This window comes from Lynx canadensis, chromosome A1 (assembly GCF_007474595.2).
Source record: "Lynx canadensis isolate LIC74 chromosome A1, mLynCan4.pri.v2, whole genome shotgun sequence".
Classification (NCBI taxonomy): Eukaryota; Metazoa; Chordata; class Mammalia; order Carnivora; family Felidae; genus Lynx; species Lynx canadensis.
This window is the reverse complement of record NC_044303.2, coordinates 82,878,825-82,900,708: the sequence shown is the minus strand read 5'-3', so window position 1 is coordinate 82,900,708 and position 21,884 is coordinate 82,878,825. Positions and strand designations below refer to the sequence as shown.

General features: G+C 38.4%; 1 protein-coding gene across 4 annotated transcripts in view; it reads right to left on the bottom strand.

Annotated features, from left to right (window-relative positions):
• Window positions 1-21,884, bottom strand: part of CDC16 (cell division cycle 16) — a 47,215-nt gene that overhangs the window by 22,237 nt on the left and 3,094 nt on the right. For all 4 annotated transcript variants that reach the window (XR_003968664.1, XM_030314559.2, XM_030314545.1 and 1 more), the window contains exons 5-14: window positions 21,175-21,315; window positions 19,525-19,684; window positions 18,472-18,563; window positions 17,655-17,788; window positions 16,752-16,831; window positions 15,660-15,709; window positions 14,417-14,490; window positions 12,660-12,785; window positions 2,270-2,422; window positions 884-947 (exon numbers count right to left, since the gene is read on the bottom strand). Coding sequence is in view for 3 of the 4 variants with exons in the window: in XM_030314559.2 (XP_030170419.1) it covers window positions 884-947; window positions 2,270-2,422; window positions 12,660-12,785; window positions 14,417-14,490; window positions 15,660-15,709; window positions 16,752-16,831; window positions 17,655-17,788; window positions 18,472-18,563; window positions 19,525-19,684; window positions 21,175-21,315 (1,074 nt within the window). In the remaining variant the exon portion in view is untranslated. The remainder of the gene's footprint in view (window positions 1-883; window positions 948-2,269; window positions 2,423-12,659; window positions 12,786-14,416; window positions 14,491-15,659; window positions 15,710-16,751; window positions 16,832-17,654; window positions 17,789-18,471; window positions 18,564-19,524; window positions 19,685-21,174; window positions 21,316-21,884) is intronic.

The following is a 21,884-nucleotide window of genomic DNA, read 5'->3' as shown; positions in this document are numbered from 1 at the left end:
TAAAAAAAAAAAAAAGAACCTGTTTTATATAAAAGATGTGCCAACACACAGAAATACAGTGTTTTTAAGTTCATATGTATGACAAATAAGAGACTTGGCAGGGACCCCAAGGGAGCTGTGTCTGTGTCAGTGAGGGGAACCAGCACCAAGGAAGATGTGGGTTATAAGCAAGGCGGCCCAGATAGGAACAGAGTAAAAATGGGAAGTGACAATCAGAATGGCACAAAATAGATGTGAATAAAAAGAATCAAGAACTAGAAGAGTAGCAATATGCAAATCCCTTACCTACAGAAGTTGACAGTATCTAAAATTAATATTATTTTTAAAAAATACCCATATACACATCCAAGCTAGCAGAAGGTTAATTCATGAGCACACGTCTTTCATATGGTAGAACCTAGCAAAATGTCTCAAACCTTGAGAGGTCTAAATATGTAATAACTACAAGGTCAGGAAGAGCCATGATAGGTCTGAATAAAATGATACCCGGCCTTATTCCTACAGAGGTGGGTGCTGTATACTTACCCATTAATTCAAGAGGAGCCTCTTCAGTTCTAGAGGACATCTTATGTTAGATGCTACAGTCCCCACTAGTATCCACTAACTGTCACATATTCCCCATATCAAAAAATCATCAAATATATTCTGATTACTCCCACATATCAAAGCCTCCTAGGAAGCAAACAGTTGACATCTACCTTCTCAGTTAGAAACAAACTCATTTTACACCATGCAGCAAAATAAATGCCTGAAATTCAAACATTAACAAGACATTTGCCATGATAAATATTAGCCCTTTATCTCCCAGGCAAGACTTTGTCCATATTATTGTTCTCATTCAACAGCAAACACACACAAGAGTTACAGATGTTACATAAGATACCTCATTCCCAATTGCTTTAATTTTTTCCAATGCATCAAGAAACCACTTTTCAGCTGTTTTCCATCTAAAATAGAGGGGAAAAGGTTGCAGGTTATTCAAAATTAGCAAATATAAACATTTTAAGAAAAAACGAGATAACCTTCTGTAAACAGTTTATTAAAATTCAACTTTAAAGGTGAAATTAATGAATTTTATGGCATTAGCATTATAAGAGTTCAAGATTTTAGGATATGGTTAATTATCATTATTCCTGGTAATTACATTCTATAGAGTCAATGTGAACACTGCCTTAGCAAATACTGAACTACTGCTCCTGGCAAAAGTACAGGCTCAGGTTCCTATAAACCTCTGGTCAACCATTCAACATATAACCTGTTTTATATGTGTTTCTGTTGATCGATACCTTATTTAACATACAAACTGATTTACTGACACTGAACTCACAGCCAGCAACACAGCTCATCTAACACAGGGTCATCACAGCCTTCTTGTGTTTACAGTCACTAACAGCACATCAGCACGAGGCTTGGGGATCATTTCAAACAGTGAAATCATCAACAAAAAACACAAAAATGCGAAAAATGTGGCACTGAAAAAAACCCCACAAACTCATTTACAGTATGAGAGCAGAAACAGGAAGGCAGAATGTCACTTCTGACCTTGGCTGGGAACGTGCACATAAGTATGAAAGTACTCCAGGAGCGGGCCCTGGGCTACAAACCAACAGGCTGTATATTACATCATTTTACAACAGATCCAAACTTGCTTTTGTAAACACTAGATAATCCAATACTTAGAATACACACACATGCCATAAAAAACACAGTAGTACTAATTTGTTGTTTTTAAATTTATGTATAATTTAGTGCAAAGCACTACAGATATTTTTCTCTTTAGAGCATGATACTGAATTATTCTACAAATATCGAAGGTTACACTAATGCCTCAAATGACCAGGAATCTGAGCCATTCTAATTAGTTTAATTTTTGGATTAACTTCATTTCTGTTTCACAGCTGTGGGCAATCTCCCTTCAATGTATGACTCCAACTCCTAACCAACAAGGAGATGACTGACTGAGGGTTCTGCAAGGCCTCCAGGCACCCTACAGGGTGTGGTTACTGGACAGTCAGCAATAACTGTCCAGTCTTGGAATGGAGTCTGCAGGAGCCCACCTCCCAGGGGACCAAAACCCCAGTACAGTATTTTTAAAGAATTCCACAATAACACTTTCTATTTTTTTTTCTAATGTCTGCCTCCTTCTCTTCAAATAATACACATTTAAAAACAAAAATCTATTGAAGAGTCCCTAATCACTTAAACTCTAGTGACTGGTTTTATTTCACTTACAGAAAGAAAACAGGGTTTTGGGCCTTTCAAGACTTACTCGCCATTCTGAAATGCAACCACGCCAACCTCGTGCATAACAAAAGGGTCTTCTGGTGCAATGCTTAGCGCTTGGCCAAAGAATCTTTCAGCCAACTTTGAGTTATTGGTCAATCCATATTCTAATCCGATGTAGAGCATTGGCAAATGACACCTAAAAATATTGGAGAATTTCACATATGCAACACCTAAAACTTTATAATTCAGCAGAAATTAATTTACCAACTTCAAATCCTGTGTGCAAAATAACTTAAACATAGCCCAAAATAATGTGTTTACTTTTTTTCCTAACACTTCATTTACTAATACATAATAAATGTCTAATAGGTTTTCAGACCTGTTAGAATCTATCACTTTCAGACCACTTCTAGAATCTATCAGCAAGCTACTTACTTATCTTTATTTTTCATCATTCTACAGTAAAAACAAAAAAAACCAAAACTCTCCTAAGCAGAAGGGCAGGTCTGTGCTTCCTGTTTTCTTCTACGATGCTAATGTCATACCTTTGCCCTTGACTGTCTTCCCCCTCCTCTACTATTTATCCTTTGTGACATGTTCAAGTGACCCTTCCCTTTAGGAAATGCTTCTGACTTTCTAACCTAAATGGATCTCCCTTGTGTCCATTCCTATTATCTCAATTACTATCAGTTCTATCCCCAAGGGTTTCAAAAGTATGTCATGTATACCCCATTTTCACATCCTCTCAAAGAGTTGTAGGTACAGAGCAAATACTAACCACTTCTTAACTGAATCTCTTGCCAGACCAGTAATTACATTAAAACAAACAGAATAAAATAATATTTTTTTGAAGATGAATCTAAGAAAGTCTATAAATACTAACCAACAGGTTGATAGGTGCTTTGGTTTTAATCAAGAATCAGCTCAGGTGAAGAGTCTATCACCTACAGATAGGTTCATGAAGGACGCTTTAAAAGGATTTACCTGGAGGAAGTACTTCCAAAATGGCCAAGTAAACACCTCCAAAACTCGACACCAGAAAAGCAGTATCAACACTAATTGTCAAAATAAATTTTTCAGAACTTCAGAAGCTAACTAAAGGCTTACAACAATCTGAGGGTTGTTTACTACACAAAGACAGGTGAAACATGCAAATACCCAGGAAACAATTGGCAATCCAGGGGAGTGGGTAGAAAGCAGGCAATAGAAACTGTCCTGACAAACACCAGATGTTGGATGTACTAGACAAACACTTTATTATTATTTTTAGACAAACACTTTAAATAAGCTATTTTAAATATGAAAATAGAGGGGTGCCTGAGTGGCTTAGTTACGCATCTTGATTTTGGCTCAGGTCATATATCTCACGGTTTGTGAGATTGGGTCCCACATCGGGCTCTGTGCTGACAGCCAGATCCTGCTTGCGGTTCTCTCTCCCTCTCTCTGCCTCTCTCTCGCTCACGTGTGTGAGTGCACACACTCTTTCTTCTTTCTCAAAATAAACAAACATTTAAAAAACTATATGAAAACAAAAATATAAAATCTCAAGTTGAAACGTAAAATAACGAAAAGGGTTGTTCAGTAGAAGGGTTCAACAGCAGTTTGAAAAGGCCGAAGAATCAGTGAACCTGGAGTTAGGTCAACTGACATTACCCAGTCTAAGGAACATAAAGATAAAAGAATAAGGAAAAATGAACAAAGCTTCAGAGACCTGTGGGATGCTATCAGGCAAACCGAAATATACACGATGAGAACACCAGAAGGCAAAGGGAGACAACAAGTGGCAGAAAGAATATTAGATACTAAAGAATATTTGGGCCCAAAACACCTCAAATTAAAAAAACAAACAAAAAACTCCAAGCAGGATACTCAGAGATCCACACTTAGATATATTATAGTCAGTCAGACTGCTGACTTTAATTTGTAACATTTATTTATTTTTTGAGAGAGAAAGACAGAGCATGAGTGGGGGAGGGGCAGACAGAGAGAGGGAGATAGAGAATCCAAAGCAGCTCCAGGCTCCGAGCTGTTAGAACAGAGCCTGATGTGGGTCTTGAATTCACGAACCGCAAGATCATAACCTGAGACGAAGTTGGACGCTCAACCAAGTGAGCGCCCCAGGCACTCCCAGACTACTGACTATAAAGCAGTAAGAAACTACAACCAGTGACATACAAGAGATTCCCAATAAGATTAACACCTGACTTGTAATCAAATACCTGGACACCAGGAAAGGCGGAGGGAGGACATTCAAGGTGCTGAAAGAAACAGAGCACCAACCAAGAATTTCATACCCAATAAAACTACTCTTGAAAATGAGGGTGAAATTAAACATTTCTCAGAGAAACAAAAAACTGAGAAATATTGTTGAAGACAAGAGACACTGAAGGGTGTCCCTCACGCTGAAATGAAAGGAGACTATACAGTAACTCAAATCCCACATTTTAAAAAAAGGAATTTAGAAGACTTCAGTCCGACTTCAGCTCAGGTCATGGTCTACCGGTTTGTGGGTTTGAGCCCCATGTCTGGCTCTGTGCTGACAGCTCAGAGCCTGGAGCTGCTTCGGATTCTGTGTCCCCCTCTCTCTCTGCCCCTCCGTGACTCACTCACGCTCTCTCTCTCTCTCAAAAATAAATAAACATTAAAAGAAAAATTTTTTTAATCTTTCAATACTCACTCTAAACGTCAATGGACTCAATGCTCCAATCAAAAGACATAGGATAACAGAATGGATAAGAAAACAAGATCCATCTATATGCTGCTTACAAGAGACCCACTTTAGACGCAAAGACACCTTCAGATTGAAAGTAAGGGGGTGGAGAACCATCTATCATGCTAATTGTCAACAAAAGAAAGCCAGAGTAGCCATACTTATACCAGACAATCTAGACTTTAAAATAAAGACTGTAATAAGAGATGCAGAAGGGCATTATATCATAATTAAGGGGTCTATCCACCAAGAAGACCTAACAATTGTAAACATTTATGCTCCAAATGTGAAACCCCCCAAAATATATAAGTCAATTAATCACAAACATAAACTCATTGATAGTAATACAGTAATAGTAGGGGACTTCAACACCCCACTTACAGCAATGGACAGATCATCTAATCAGAAAATCAACAAGGAAATAATGGCTTTGAATGACACACTGGACCAGATGGACTTAACAAATACATTCAGAACACTTCATCCTAAAGCAGCAGAATATACATTCTTCTCCAGTGCACATGGAACGTTCTCCAGGATAGACCATATACTGGGACACAAATCAGCCTTAAGTAAGTACGAAAAGACTGAGATCATACTGTGCATATTTTCAGACCATAACGCTATGAAAGTTGAAATCAACCACAAGAAAAAATTTGGAAAGGTAACAAATACTTGGAGACTGAAGAACATCCTACTAAAGAATGAATGGGCTAACCAAGCAGTTAAAGAGAAAATTAAAAAGTATATGGAAGTCAATGAAAATCATAACACCACAACCCAAAACCTCTGGGACGCAGCAAAGGCAGTCATAAGAGGAAAGCATATAGCAATCCAAGCCTTCCTAAAGAAGGAAGAAAGATCTCAGATACACAACCTAACCTTACGCCTTAAGGAGCTGGAAAAAGAACAGCAAATAAAACCCCAAACCAGCAGAAGACAGGAAATAATAAAGATTAGAGCAGAAATTAATGCTATCGAAACCAAAAAACAGTAGAACAGATCAATGAAACCAGAAGCTTGTTCTTTGAAAGACTTAACAAAATTGATAAACCACTAGCCACTTTGATCCAGAAGAAAAAGGAAAGGACCCAAATAAATAAAATCAAGAATGAAAGAGGAGAGATCACAACCAACAAGCAGAAATAAAAACAATAATAAGAGACTATTAGGAGCAACTATATGCCAATAAAATGGGTAATCTGGAAGAAATGGACAATTTCCTAGAAACATATACACTACCAAAATTGAAAAAGGAAGAAATAGAAAATTTGAACAGACCCACAACCAGTAAAGAAATCGAATTAGTAACCAAAAATCTCCTCCCAAAAACCCAAGAGTCCGGGGCCAGATGGCTTTCCAGGGGAATTCTACCAAACATTTAAGAAGAGTTAACACCTATTCTCTTGAAGCTGTTCCAAAAAATAGAAATGGAAGGAAAACTTCCAAACTCTTTCTATGAAGCCAGCATTACCTTGATTCCAAAACCAGACAGAGACCTGACTGAAAAGGAGAACTATAGACCAATTTCCCTGATGAAAATGGATGTAAAAATCCTCAACAAGATATTAGCCAACCGGATCCAACAATACATTAACAAAATCATTGACCACAACCAAGTGGGATTTACACCTGGGATGCAGGGCTGGTTCAATATCCGCAAAACAATTAATGTGATTCATCCCATCAATAAAAGAAAGGACAAGAACCATATGATCCTCTCAACAGATGCAGAGAAAGCATTTGACAAAATACAGCATCCTTTCTTGATAAAAACCCTCAAGAAAGTAGGGATAGAAGGAGCATACCTCGAGATCATAAAAGCCATATATGAACGACCCAACGCTAATATCATCCTCAATGGGGAAAAACTGAGAGCTTTCCCCCTAAGGTCAGGAACACAACAGGGATGTCCACTCTCTCCACTGTTATTCAACATAGTATTAGAAGTCTTAGCCTCTGCAATCAAAGAAATAAAAGGCATCCAAATTGGCCAGGAGGAGGTCAAACTTTCACTCTTCGCAGATGACATGATACTCTACATGGAAAACCCAAATGATTCCACCAAAAAACTGCTAGAAATGAACCATGAATTCAGCAAAGTGGCAGGATCTAAAATCAACGCACAGAAATCGGTTGCATTCCTACACACCAACAACGAAGCAACAGAAAGAGAAATCAAGGAATTGATCCCATTTACAATTGTATCAAAAACCATAAAATACCTAGGAATAAATCCAACCAAAGAGGTGAAAAATCTATACACTGAAAACTATAGAAGCTTATGAAAGAAGTTGAAGACGACACAAAAAAATGGAAAAAGACTCCTCCTGGATAGGAAGAACAAATATTGTTAAAAATGTCGATAATCCCCAAAGCAATCTACATGTTCAGTGCAATCCCTATCAAAATAACACCAGCATTCTTCACAGAGCTAGAACAAACAATCCTAACATTTGTATGGAACCAAAAAAGACTCTGAATAGCCAAAGCAATCTTGAAAACCAAAGCAAGGGGCATCACAATCCCAGACCTCAAGCTGTATTACAAAGCTGTCATTATGAAGACAGTACAGTACTGACACAAAAACAGACACTCAGATCAATGGAACAGAACAGAGAACCCAGAAATGGACCCACAAACGTATGGCCAACTAATCTTGACAAAGCAGGAGAAAATATCCAATGGAATAAAGACAGTCTCTTGAGCCAGTGGTGCTGGGAAAACTGGACAGCAACATGCAGAAAAATGAGCCTGGACCACTTTCTTACACCAGACACAAAAATAAACTCAAAATGGATGAAAGTCCTAAATGTGAGACAGAAAACCATCAAAATCCTCGAGGAGAAAGCAGGCAAAAACCTCTCTGACCTCAGCCATAGTAACTTCTTACTTAACACGTCTCCAGAGGCAAGGGCAAAGCAAAAATGAATTATTGGGACCTCATCAAAATAAAAAGCTTCTGCACAATGAAGGAAACAATCAGCAAAACTAAAAGGCAACCATCAGACTGGGAGAATATATTTGCAAATGACGTTATCAGATAATGGGTTAGTACCCAAAATCCATAAAGAAGTCATCAAACTCAACACCCAAATAACAAATAATCCAGTAAAGAAACGGGTAGAAGACATGAATAGACACTTCTCCAAAGAAGACAGCCAGATGGCCAACACATGAAAAAATGCTCATCATCACTCATCATCAAGGAAATACAAATCAAAACCACACCTGTCAGAATATTCGGCTTACATTAACAACTCAGGCAACAACAGATGTTGGCGAGGATGTGGAGACAGAGGATCTCTTTTGCAGTGCTGGTGGGAATGCAAACTGGTGCTGCCACTCTGGAAAACAGTATGCAGCTTCCTCAAAAAATTAAAAATAGAACTACCCTACGACCCAGCAATTGCACTACTAGGTATTTATTCAAGGGATTCAGGTATGCTGTTTCGAAGGGACACATGCACCCCAATATCTGTAGCAGCACTATCAACAATAGCCAAAGTATGGAAAGAGCTCAAATGTCATGGATGAATGGATAAAGAGATCAAATGTCGATGGATGAATGGATAAAGAAGTGGTTTCCATATACAGTGGAGTATTACTCAGCAATCAAAAAGAATGAAATCTTGCCATTTGCAACTATGTGGATGGAACTAGAGGGTATTATGGTAAATGAAATTAGTCAGTCAGAGAAAGACAAATATCATATGACTTCACTCATATGAGACTTTAAGGCACAGAACAGATGAACACAAGGGAAGGGAAACAAAAATAATATAAAAACAGGGAGGGGGACAAAACAGAAGAGACTCTTAAATATGGAGAACAAACAGAGGGTACTGGAGGGGTTGTGGGAGGGGGGATGGGCTAAATGGGTAAGGGGCATTAAGGAATCTACTCCTGAAACCACTGTTGCACTATATGCTAGCTAACTCGGATGTAAATTTAAAAAAAAATTTTTTTAAGTAATTTAATAAAAGTTACCACCTAGGTAAACACAAGACAGTACAAATTGCAATTCTTCTACCCAATTTAACAGATAACTGAGTAATAGAACAATCATAAATTTGTGTTGGGGGCTTACAATGTGTAACATGTAATCTGTGTGATAAGAGCACAAAGGAGGCAGAAAGAAACAGAACTGCAGAAGAGTAAAATTTTATACAACTGGAATTAAGTTGCAGTGGTAAAGTAAGAAATGTATTTGGTCTTCCCCTTGGTTCTTGATACGGAGCACCTAAAAACCCTTGCAATTCCCTTAGTGACAGGAGTCTCTTTGGTATTCACAGTGACCCCTTTTGATCACACCTGAGTTTATACTAATGAAGGTGACTCAGGGTAGGGCCCCAAAACAGCCTTGTAAGGGGCTGGTCACCAGGAGGACCAAGTGATAAGAGGGTGGGAACAAAAGTTCCAACTGACTTCCCATGAAGGGAAGGGCCGGAAATTGAGCTCCATAAAAACTTGTGAACAAAGAGACTGAGTATCTGGGCTGCTGAACACAGTGCACTGCCAGGAGAGTGGCTTGCCTGCAGAGGGTGTGGATACCTTCTGTCTGGCTATTCTGGAGTATACCCTTTATAACAAGCCAGAAGAATTAAGTAAAATGCCTTCCTGAATTCTGTAGGTCATTCTGCAAATCACCAAATCTCAGGAGAGGGTCATGGGAAGCCCCGATTTCTAGCCAGTCAGAAGTGAAAGTGGTCTGGGACTTACCACTGGCGTCTGAAGTGGGGAGCGGCAGTCTTATGGGACTGAGTGCTTAACCTGTGAAGGGTCTGTACTAAATCCGGGTAGTGTCAGAACTGAACTGACCAGTCAGAACTGGACCCAGCTAGTGTCCAGATAATTAGAGAATTGGTTGTTGGTGCTGGAAAGCACCCTACAAACTAGATTCTTTTAAGATGTTAACTGTAATCCCCAAGATAACCACTAAAAACCCAAACCAAAACAAAAGGCTCAAAAAATATAGTATAAGGAAAAACCAAGGAATTAAAATGGTATATTACAAAATATCTAACAAAAAAGGCAGTAACAAGGAAGAACAAAAAAGACATAAAAACAGAGCAAATGGTAAACATAAATCCTACTTACCAGTAATTACATAACACAGTAACACATAAAATTCCATCAGAAAGAAATTGGCAGAATGAATAATAAAACAATGATCCAACTACATATTGTCTATAAGAGACCTACTTTAGATTTGAAGACACAAGTTAAAAGTAAAAGGATGGAAAAAGACCATGCAAACAGTAACAAGGGAGAACTGGTGTGATTATACTAGTATCAGACAAAATAGACTTAAGACAAAAGCTGTTACTGGAGACAATGAAAGACCTCCTATAATAGTGAAAGACTCACTGCACTCAAAACCTAACAATAGAGACCCAAAATACATGTAGCAAAATCTGCCAGAATTGGAGGGAAAAAGACAAAATTCAAAAATAATAGTTGGGAGGTTTCAACAGCTCACCTGCCACAATGGATAAAATAACTAGGCAAAAGATAAACAAGGAAACAGAAGACATGACCAACACTAGAACCCAATCAGACCCAAGGGACTGCAGTACAACAATCACCCCAAAAAAGCAGATTCTCAAGTGCACCTAGAACATTCTCCAATAGACCATGTGAGGCCATAAAACAAGCCTCAATAAATTTGAAAGGACTGAGATACATAAAATATGCTCTCTAACCACAATGGAATTCAATCAGAAATCCTAACAGAAGGAAATTTGGGAAATTCACAAATATGTGAGAATTAAACAACATACTCTTACATAACCAGTGGCTCAAAGAAGAAATCATAAAGGAACACTTAAAGTATTTACACAATTTCAAACATTTATCCAAACACAGGGAAGTTAAGAGAATGCAAAGTTGTTCTGATGGGGAAGAAATGAAAAGAATAATGCTTATCTTGGTGAGCGGATTTGAAAATTTACTTGAATGTAGTTTGTTACATTGGAAAATTTTGTAATTAGTTTTGATTCTTAGGTAGAAACTGACAAACAAATAATAACTATTCTGGGTTTGTGAGCACCCAGAAAAAATAAATAAATAAAATAAATAAAATTAAAAAGCACACTCTAGCCTGTGTTCATAAGAAACAACCCAAGGGGGCACCTGGGTGACTCAGTTGGTTGGGCATCCGACTTCGGCTCAGGTCACGATCTCACGGTTTGTGAGTTCGAGCCCCGCGTCGGGCTCTGGGCTGACAGCTCAGAGCCTGGAGCCCGCTTCAGATTCTGTGTCTCCCTCTGTATGCCCCTCCGCTGCTTGCACTGTGTCTTTCGCATTGTCTCAAAAATAAATAAACGTTAAAAAAAATAGTAAGAAACAACCCAAGGTAAATTGCAGAGACTTTTTTTTCTGCCAATTGACCAGATTGATAGATTAGAGGTCTTGGTAGACACGGGAGCCAAGTTTTAGCAAAACACTGGGAAAGAAAGGTCTCACACATCACGGTGGATAAGCTGGAGAATCATGGACTCTCCATGATTGGTACTGAGGACCATTCAGGTGGGTCAGTAACTGCTGAAACCATTTTAACCTGGAGAACTATTTCTAATAATACGTTGGTATTAGGCCTGAATTATATATCCTCACCCTGACCAAATTCATATATAAAGCCCTACCCCAGTGACTACACTTAGAATGCTTGTAAGGAAATAGAAAAGGTAAATCAAACCTAACGAGATGACGTTCAATGCAGATAAATATATGATCCCACTTCTGAATACTATAAGCAAAGAAATTAAGGCAGCTAACTTTTACTGACTGCTTTCTGCATGTCAGACATTGTTCCAAGTCTTTAACTGGTATTGTCTCAATTATTCCCAGGAATAAGTACTGCAATTCTCCCTATTTTTCAAGAGGGTACATACTTGGCTGAGACCCCCAGGAGTCTGACTCCAGACCAGCCCTTGGAACTACTGCACTCCTACTACCTCTCCAGAAACGGACACAGCCCACACAAAAGAACACCACGTGGTAGGGCTAGGACAAGTGTTAGGCAAGTCCAAAGAGAGCTGACAGGAGAGTTGACTCCCCACCACAAAGTAAGATACTCTTAGGGTGCACTTATATCACTTAATATCAATACTCTTAATATTGATATAAATCTAGAACACTGGAGGGGTACCTGGGTGGCTCAGTTGGTTAAGTGTCTTGACTCTTGATTTAGGCTCAGGTCATGATCTCATAGTCATGAGATGGAACCCCGCATCAACTTCTGCAATGACAGCACAGAGCCTGCTTGGGATTCTCTCTCTGCCCGTCCCTCCCTGGTTCATGCACACATGCGCATGCTTTCTCTCATAAAAATAAATAAAAAGTAAGTAAATAAAATCAAGAACGCTGTCAAATACAGTCCACAAAACCTACATCAAATACCTTTTGGACATAAATAGGATACAGATAACATATTTGCTCACGAATACTTTCATTCCTGCATGAGAAGGAGCTTCTAACCCTCCTCTCTTCCCTCAGCTTAATTTCCTAGTGCCATTCTGTACTGGTGAAAGTGACCTGCTACGTCAAAACCACTACACCAGCCTCTTTCCCTCCATGTTCAATCATAAGCTACTAACAAGATACAAATAAGATATTTTTGTTTAGTTCAGCAACCAAATGGCAATGACAGTAATAACAGAATCGTCATTCTGTTAGCAAGAGCAGCCCTTCATGGATTTCACCACGCACTCTGCCGTACCCTTTCATGAGCTGCGCGGCTGTGAAGTAAGCAGCCATGGCCTGGTCATGCTCGCTCTCAACTGCAAATGAGTGTCCGTACGCTACCCACGCAGGCCCGTAAGTCTTCTCAAGTGTTGTCGCTTTGCTGAAACAAGAAACGTCATTCTAGTGAGAGATTCATTCTTGTTAATTTTATATAAGCTGATAGCTTCAAGGATATTGGAATTAAATAAATGAGCTCTTAACATATTAAATACATAACAATTGTTAATCTCATTTGAAATAAAAGAATGTTTAATAGTACAAGCAAAATTTTAAGACATTTTAAGAGAGGTCCACAACTTTTTAGGTCCAATAGTTGAACCCACTGGCACTCTGTATTTACAAATACAAATACACTCTGAATTTACAAATATTACTTAATCCAGGAGCTTTGTTTCAGTAATTGTGGTAGCAACAACCATTTAATGAGGGCATATTTTACACCAGACTCCATGTGAAATGCTTCATGTGCATCACCTAGTAACTTACAAGATAAATCGTTATTTGTATTTTAAACATCAGTATACTGAGGCTGGGAAGATTAAGTGACACCCTGTGGACGGCAGCAGGAGAACACCCTGGTCCTGCAGACTGCACCACACAGTCTAAGCCGTCATAAGTAGTCTTCAATCAGCAGACACCCGGTGACCCAGGACACCCAGAATAAAGAGAACACACCACAAAACAAGGAAAATATAAACGATGAGATGCCCATTTCCCAGCATTTTATTTTCTAAGTTTTCTATCACTCAAATGTTCCTTGATTCACATGGAGTCCATCACTAAATCAGAGAAGCACAGTTCAGAGGAACTATCACATCTGAATCATCTGCCTACTCCAGGAAAAAGCACAAGCAAGTTCTTCTAAAATGCTTAACATTCAACTGACCAGAGAACTCCCTGTTTTTAAAGAAGAGAGGGTCAGAGGTTAACTTTCCCAAGGAATTACAGCTAGCAAGTGGTAGGGCTTGTATTAGAATTCAAATCTATGTCCAAAGTTTACACACTTTTTCTTAGATCCACTTTCCCAGTTTGTTCATGTGGCTGAAATCACACTTATAAAGTCGCTTGACTGGGCTGCACACAGCAGATCCTTATATAAACCAGTTCACTATGACAAGAATTCTGTTTTATAGTCACATTTAGTGACCCTAATCTCATGTAGTTTCATGTAATTTCACAAGTATTAACAAAAGAAGTCCTAAAGTTAAAAGGTGCCGATGAAAAACAGGACCTTCCAAACGTCTATTATTGTTTCATGTTTTTTCTCACTTATAATTTACACACATCGTAAATTCCTTGAGAATAAGGTCTACACCACTGACTTTTATATCCCCTCATGACATCTTATAAAAAGGTATGTAACTGGGGCACCTGGGTGGCTTAGTCAATTAAGCAGCTGACTCTTGATTTTGGCTCAGGTCATGATTTCACAGTTCGTGAATTTGAGCCGCACGTCAGGCTCTGTGCTGACAGGGCAGAGCCTACTTGGAATTCTCTCTCTCACTCTCTCTCTGTCGCTCCCCTGCTCTCATGTGTGCACTCTCTTTCACTCTAAGATAAATAAACATTAAAAAAAAAAAAAGGTACATAATTGATGCAACTGAACTGAATCTGAAAAAAATTATTCTTTCATACTGCTTTTAAAGTACTTAATTATCGTATTAAAAAGGATGAACAAGAAATCCCTTACTATAGGCTCATTACAGAGGGAGAAAGACAACAGATCCATACCTGAGGTATCTTCTGGCATGTTCATTTTTATGACCAACCATGAGATAATAGCATCCCACTGCAAACCAAGACACCTAAAAAGTTCAAAATTTACTGTGACCAAAGATGCTGGACTTGGAACTGGAAATCTCTAACATACCAGGCCAGAGGGTGGACTACACATTCCATTATGTGTTCTAGCTCAAGTTATTCTAGTTCAAGTTAGAAACTTCTCTGAGACAGGCTGTCTACTAAGGGTCCTAGATGAAAAAAGAACAGATTCTTCCTCAAAGTGCCTTCAACGATGTCCCTGCAGCATTCGATACAAGATAAGGTTCCTTCACACTTGGTACAAACACCAGCCTGAGTCGTGTCCTCCCTGGCTCCACCCAGGTTCTCACCAGCACTATGCAGGCTCGACCTCATTAGCAGACTTCTCTTGCACTGATTCTGCCTCTTTCTAAATTATTTTCATACTGGCCAAGGGCAGAGATTCTTGGGTGAGGCTTAGGCTTTGATCCCTAACTTCTGTCTCTAAGGACACAGTTCCTGAATTTGTTTTAATCTCTGGGTCCCAGTTGTGTTCCAAGGTAGCCTAAGAGACCCAATGACCCAACTACTGCATAATTCAGTAAGTTATGCTGTAAGTGCAAGGTGAGGAAGCCACCAAGTAATTATTAGCACCTCTTACTAGAGGTGAGAGTATGACTTTCATTTTCAACATTTTATTTTTCTGTATATCAAGTATATTAAAATAAGCATATATTATTTCTGTAACCAGAATAAAAGGATTTTTGTTTTAAGCTATTGTTTCAAGATACTTAAAAAAAATACTTTCATGGATTGAAAAGCTAACGCTACTTCTAATTATCATAGCACTAGGAGGTCCTCCTCCAACACCTTAAAATAAACATTATTTGGGGGTGCCTGGTGGCTCAATTGGCTGAACATCCGACTTTGGCTCAGGTTGTGATCTCATGGTTCGTGGGTTCGAGCCCCGTGTCAGGCTCTGTGCTGACAGCTCAGAGCCTGGAGCCTGCTTTGGATTCTGTCTCCTTCTCTCTCTGCCCCTCCCCTGCTTGCACCCTGTCTCACTCTGTCTCTCAAAAATAAATAAATGTAAAAAATAAATAAATAAATAAATAAATAAACATTATTTGCTTGAACTTAAATATAAGTTACTACCTAAAAGCCAGTTAAGTATTTTTTTAGAGTTCAGGTAAGAAAAAAACACCATAAGAAAAAAAGGTTTACATTTACTTACAGGATTACTAGGATACAGATCCACCAATTTATGAGAAAGGTAGAAAAGTTCTACATTAAAAGAAAGAAAAAAAAGAATTAGATCCAGTCAATTTTAAGATATGACTTTCCTCTAGTTACAACTCTTCACGATCAAACAAATTTATTCTCATAGTAACACTTTCGTAGTTTTCTATTTACTTAATAAAATATACAACTACTACAGTTGTTTCATTCACAGCCCCCCACCAACCTCTTACCCTACAAGTGGACACTGAGTGCTTCTGGAGTGACTGGAAAACTGGACGAGTCTCTCATGATAAAGCACGTCATGGTGCTTGAGAAGTAATTTCAAAGCTCTTCGCTTATCTTCATAACTGGCATCACACACTCTGTGCCCTTATTATGGACCATCTTAACTACCCATAACCAATTTGAGTGATCAAACTTTCAAGTTTCAAATCAGCAAGATGATTTCTTCTTGAGTAACGTGTAAGTCCTAACACATCATGATGAAGTTTCCTATGTGCAGATTTGGATCCATTAGACCAGCACAGCCGGAGTGTCCGCATCTCCAACAAGCTTCTAGGAGCTGTGACGCTGCTGGTCCATAGACCACACCCGGAGCAGCAGGGGTTTGGAATTGGAGTGTCAGGCTTTTTAAACTCCTGACATAGCTTAAAAGATTTAAGGGCAAATAACATCCAAACATAACTAAATTGTTTCTGAAATGTTAAAGTATAGGAAACACAAGCAAAAACTCTGCCCCCACCCAGTTTCTAAACTATTTTCTATCAGTTTTCTATCAGTTTTCTTAGGATTTTACAAAAAAAAGAAAAACTATCTGCCGATACTCTAAAGCTTATACAACTTAAACCATAAAGTACATTTGACAACAGGAAGCAAGGGAAAACAAACACTGTTCTGTAGGCGTAAGAGAATTGATCCTCAGTCACTCTGATAAGCTTTTCTTACACTAGCTGTTACTTTTGTCAGAGAACTCCATTTTGTTGTTAACTGCAATCTCAATTATCCAGGACTTGTGAGACATAATTTCAAGTTACAGAAAATTTTTTTGTCTTAACAACTATTATTTTGATTTAAAAAAAATTACCATTTGCTTTATTCAGCTCCACAAGTGTCCCTATATGTACAGGTAAACAGTTTGCATGGAAAGGATCTTTCTCCATTACTCTGAAAGTCAAAGCAACATTTACCATGCCAGAAGCAATACATAACAGAACATACCTCATTAAAATAGCTATGTCTAAACAGTCATTACATCTTTATGTAAAATACTTTTTTTACTTTTTAAACTCCATTACCTTCAGGTTGGCTCAATTAAGGTAATGATTATCTTATAAATGAAAGGGAAAATTCTGGTTTATTTAGAAGGAATAAAAATAAACACTATCACATACATTTATTTTAAATCAACAGAATTACAAAATAAGCAGTCTAATTACTAAGAAGGATTAAAAACAATATGAAATATTAAACAGATCATAAGTATTTGTCAATTAATATTTTTGTGAATTCAAGGATGTTAAGTAATCCCAAAGATCTGTTAAAAATAGCATATGTAATTTAGCTACAAGTTTGAATCATGAAAACTGGTATGGTGGGGGTGGCAGGGAGATGGCTTAGCTACTTAGTAAGCCTGACTGAGCACCCAGCATCTACAGGATTTGACTAGTTCCTACTTTAACAAAGAAGGGATTTTATGAGACTATGTGCCAGAATGGTATTTTCAAATTTGCAAATTATAAAACACTGAGACGAGGGAATTGTCTATTCCCAAGGCAATGGACTAAACCGATAAGTGCCCATAAACCTGTGTCTGTAAATTGCTCTTTTAAGATAACAATAACCCTTCTAGTAAACTCTGCAAATTGTAAAGGCAACTTCAATTATCACCAATTAGTTCAAGCTTATTCACAAAGCAGCCCCACATACTTCTTAGGTAAAATGAGAATGGACTCTATGCTCCTACACAGAAATAAGTGGATATACTTACACAGAAGTAAGCTTGTAGCACATTTTAAAATCACAGTTATAATAATGTCTTTCAGCCAAAGACACTACCACATCCAGATTCTCCTGCAAACCATCTACAGACTCGGGGAGGACAGTTTCACTGGGTTTATTATACTGCAACAGAGAAAGGGAAACATGAACCCAATGTGAAGTACAAATCAAACGGCAGACTCGATCTGGCCCAATGGCTCAAGGGTTTACACAGGGCAGGTGTGAACCTCTAGGAGCCCTGACTTTATATCTTATCAGCCCTCCTCTCAATCAGCTGGACTCTCTTCTCAATTTTATCATGGAATTCCAGGGCAGGAAGTATTTTACAAATCAGAAGTTCAGGGGTGCCTGGGTGGTTCAGTCAGTTGAGCATCCAACTTCGGTTCAGGTCATGATCTCACAGTTTCTGAGTTCGAGCCCCACATCAGGCTCTGTGCTGACAGCTCAGAGCCTGGAGCCTGTTTCAGATTCTGTGTCTCCCTCTTTCTTTGCCCCTCCCCCGCTCATGTTCTGTCTCTCTCTCTCTCTCAGAAATAAATTAAATTAAAAAAAAAAAGTTCACTAAGCATAAGAAAAAAATCCTCATTTTCACACAACGTCCCACTTATGTTACAGTTCAATCTTTTAGCATAAGGAATCCCTAGAAAAAAGACATGTTTTTGGACGCTTTTTAAGGAATCATATCATCTATTCTTGCAAATGTGCTAATAAAAATTAAGTTTTAAAAATTTAACTAGTAAAAGAATAGATGCCAAATTTAGTAAAATAGTTACATAAAGCAAAACTAATTTTGTGTTTTTACTCACCTTTTTTAATTTGTTCTCAAATAGAAAGCGTAGCAACTCCTGTTCTTCAGTACAGAGCTTGCTAAGAGGTAGTGACTCAAGAAGTTCTTTCTCTTAAAAATGTTAAGAAAAAAGAATGTCCTCACAGTATTTATGGGGGTAAAAAGGCATCAATAAAAAATATTCTTCTATAGTTCTTGGTCTAAGTAAATCAAACTCAAAAGAGAGAATAACAAGATCAAAATATACTTGAAAATCTAAGACAGTGGTTCCAGACCCAGGTGATAAGAACCACCTGGAGGGTTGAGCCATGAAGCCTTTTAAGCGATTCTGGTCACCACCAGATGCAAGAACCACCCGGCCAGTTTCCCAGCCTCAGCACTGCTGACACTCTGTGTGGATAATTCTGTCGGTTGGTTGTCCCACACCACCACAGGATGGTTAGCAGGATCTCGGACCTCCACCCACTAGATGCCATTAGCAACCTCCCATCCCGTCCCCAATTTATAAAAATCAAAAGTGTCCCTAGGGCACAAAATCAACCTGAGAACTACTACACTAGATAGACTAAAATGTGCTTGAACCCCACTAACACAACATCCCTATTTTCTCTGTGTTTCTTGCTCTGTGTTTCTTGTCTCACATTACTGCTGACATACTAGGTCTGTGGTTGGCTCTCAGCCTAGCTGCACCTTAGGGTCATCTGAGAGCTTTAAAACATCTGACGCCAGGGCCCCACTGCCAGAGATTCCATTCCACTTGTCTGGAGCTGGGACCTGCACCCTGATGTTGTTAAAGGCTTTGAGGTAAAGCCATGTTGGGCATCTCTGAATCAGATACTGAGATCTTGGTTTACACTACCTCAAGTTACTTCCCAAAAAGATGGCCTCACCACATCACAACCCTAAAGATTCTGACAGCAAAGGGCACTGCACAATCCACCACTGTCCTTTGCAATGTGCTTCAGGTCTGTTTAAACATGCATAGTCTGCTCTTGACCGTAAAGGTTTCAGAGAAAAAAAAATCCAAATGATATTAATTGTGCTAAACATGAAAACACCTGAGTTTCCAAACCTTCTTGAGCTGTCAACATGTGGTGTGATGTTAAAAGATCAAATGCTTCAAAACAGTAGGCATCCAGCTTCAAAGCTTCTTTGTAGCTATAGGTAGCTAGGGCTCGGTTATCCAGAGCATCATAGATTTTCCCTCGTAAAAGACAAATAGAACTCTTTATCTGTTGGAAAAATATGATGAGTCATGTACTAAATCAATACGTCGAAATTTAATTTTTGATCAGAATGATCTATTATCTTAAGGCTGAGACTTCTCTTGACCTCTAAAATAATTTATTTAATCCCAACAAATTAACAGAAACAGGAAAGCGAAGTAAAAATTTCTCTATCTTCCCTAGGCTCTCCTCACTTCAACAATCTTTAGAACTACAGCACGTCACTGCTACTTGGTTCCTTATCTGTTCTGTCTCAAAGAGGGAAATGATTTAGATAGCAAGCAGAATACAAACATTAAATTAAACTCAGACAGTTTGATAGGCGGGTCGCAATGAAAGGATCTTAGTAATAAACACTGAAAAACTGGTGGCAATAAGGTACCACGATTAGGGTCATGAACTTGTAGCATTGGACAGACCTGAGTTAAAACCCCAGCTCTGATGCTTCCTAGTGACCCTGGACAAGTTTCCTTTCCTCATCTAACTTACAGGGCCCTGTGAGAAGCAGAGGTGCTAGTCTTCTGCAAAGCGAGTACATGTGAGGTGTTCACAGAGTAGCCACCTCACCACTACCACTAACAAGAGGACGTGGGCAGCAATCCAACCTATATTCTAGACTCTGAACCTCAAGAAACATGCAACTAAACCTACAGATGATCCAGAGACGGGCAGCTAAAACTGGTAAAGGGACAAAGAAGATTCATCATAAAATCCAAACTTAAAAATAAGAGGATGTAACAAGAGAATCTTACACCAATGCAGTATCTTATGACTTGTAAATAATAATAATAATAATAATAATTTCATAAGATAAATAATGCATTACAAACAAACCATGTATTTCTTAGCAGGTAAATGGTAAGTAGTCCAAAAATAATAATGGTAATACCAGACTCCCTCATAAATACCTTTATTAGCAGAAAAATAAACGTGCTCCTTAGCACATAAATAGTCTCAAGAAGGCTGTTTAAAAAAAAAAAAAAAACAGAAAAAAAGAAAAAATAATAACAGTCGAGATTAGTAATCTGTGAATGTCATTTATTATGTTACATTATATAATCTCTGCCAACAAGGAATTTGCAATTTCAGGCAGATATGAAGTATACAAACTGAAGTAAACAAATTACATAAAGAGTAACACCAAACCACTCCCTGGAAAGAAGCAAACTATGGTTTCCTGGGGTAGGTATTGAAACAGTAAGAAAGGGAAAGGTTATTCCATCTGTGGGAGTAATTTAAGGCATCAAATATGAGAAGAAGCTTTCAAGTCAGCCTATTTCAGACTCAAGCATATGAGGACATGGCTATAGCTTCCATCTAATGACTCAGAAATGTCTCGGAGTCTTCTTGTGTTTCAGTGGCAAATTAAGTAAGTTGGCAACTGAACTGTTTTAACATGGTGATACTGAAATAAAAGAAAGTGATTTATGTTTTGCATGTCGTGTGAGTAATTCTTACTGATGTTACTGAAGTATGCTTATTGCAGCATTACTTACGGAGGACTGTGACATTTCCCAGTCATTGGAGGGGTCTTTCAAGCCACTTTCATCCTTCAAGTACTTCTCAAATAACCTTTTGTTGATTGGCTCCTCCATGTCAAGAATATCAAGTGCCTGCTGATGCTCTTTCGCAGCATACTGTGTTGTGCAAAAGCCAGAACTACTGTTTATCACCTATCACTTCGAACACTAGACATACAAGCAAATACTGTCAATTTTAAAAGGGTCATAGAATATACCTACTCATTACTTATATTTAAAATGTAGAGCTTAAAATTTCAAATTCTTTTTTTTTTTTTTTTAATTTTTTTTTTCAACATTTATTTATTTTTGGGACAGAGAGAGACAGAGCATGAACGGGGGAGGGGCAGAGAGAGAGGGAGACACAGAATCGGAAACAGGCTCCAGGCTCTGAGCCATCAGCCCAGAGCCCGACGTGGGGCTCGAACTCACGGACCGCAAGATCGTGACCTGGCTGAAGTCGAACGCTTAACCGACTGCGCCACCCAGGCGCCCCTAAAATTTCAAATTCTAAGGCAGAGTTTTCTTCATGCATGTCAGATATTGGTAAATAGAGAATCAATATTTTATAGCACACAATACTAAAGAAAAGAACACTTCCTCATGAATACTTTACTAATCTGCCAGCTCCACCACCAGATTTCTGTATAACAGCAACATAATTAATCTTTTACCAAGAAAATTAA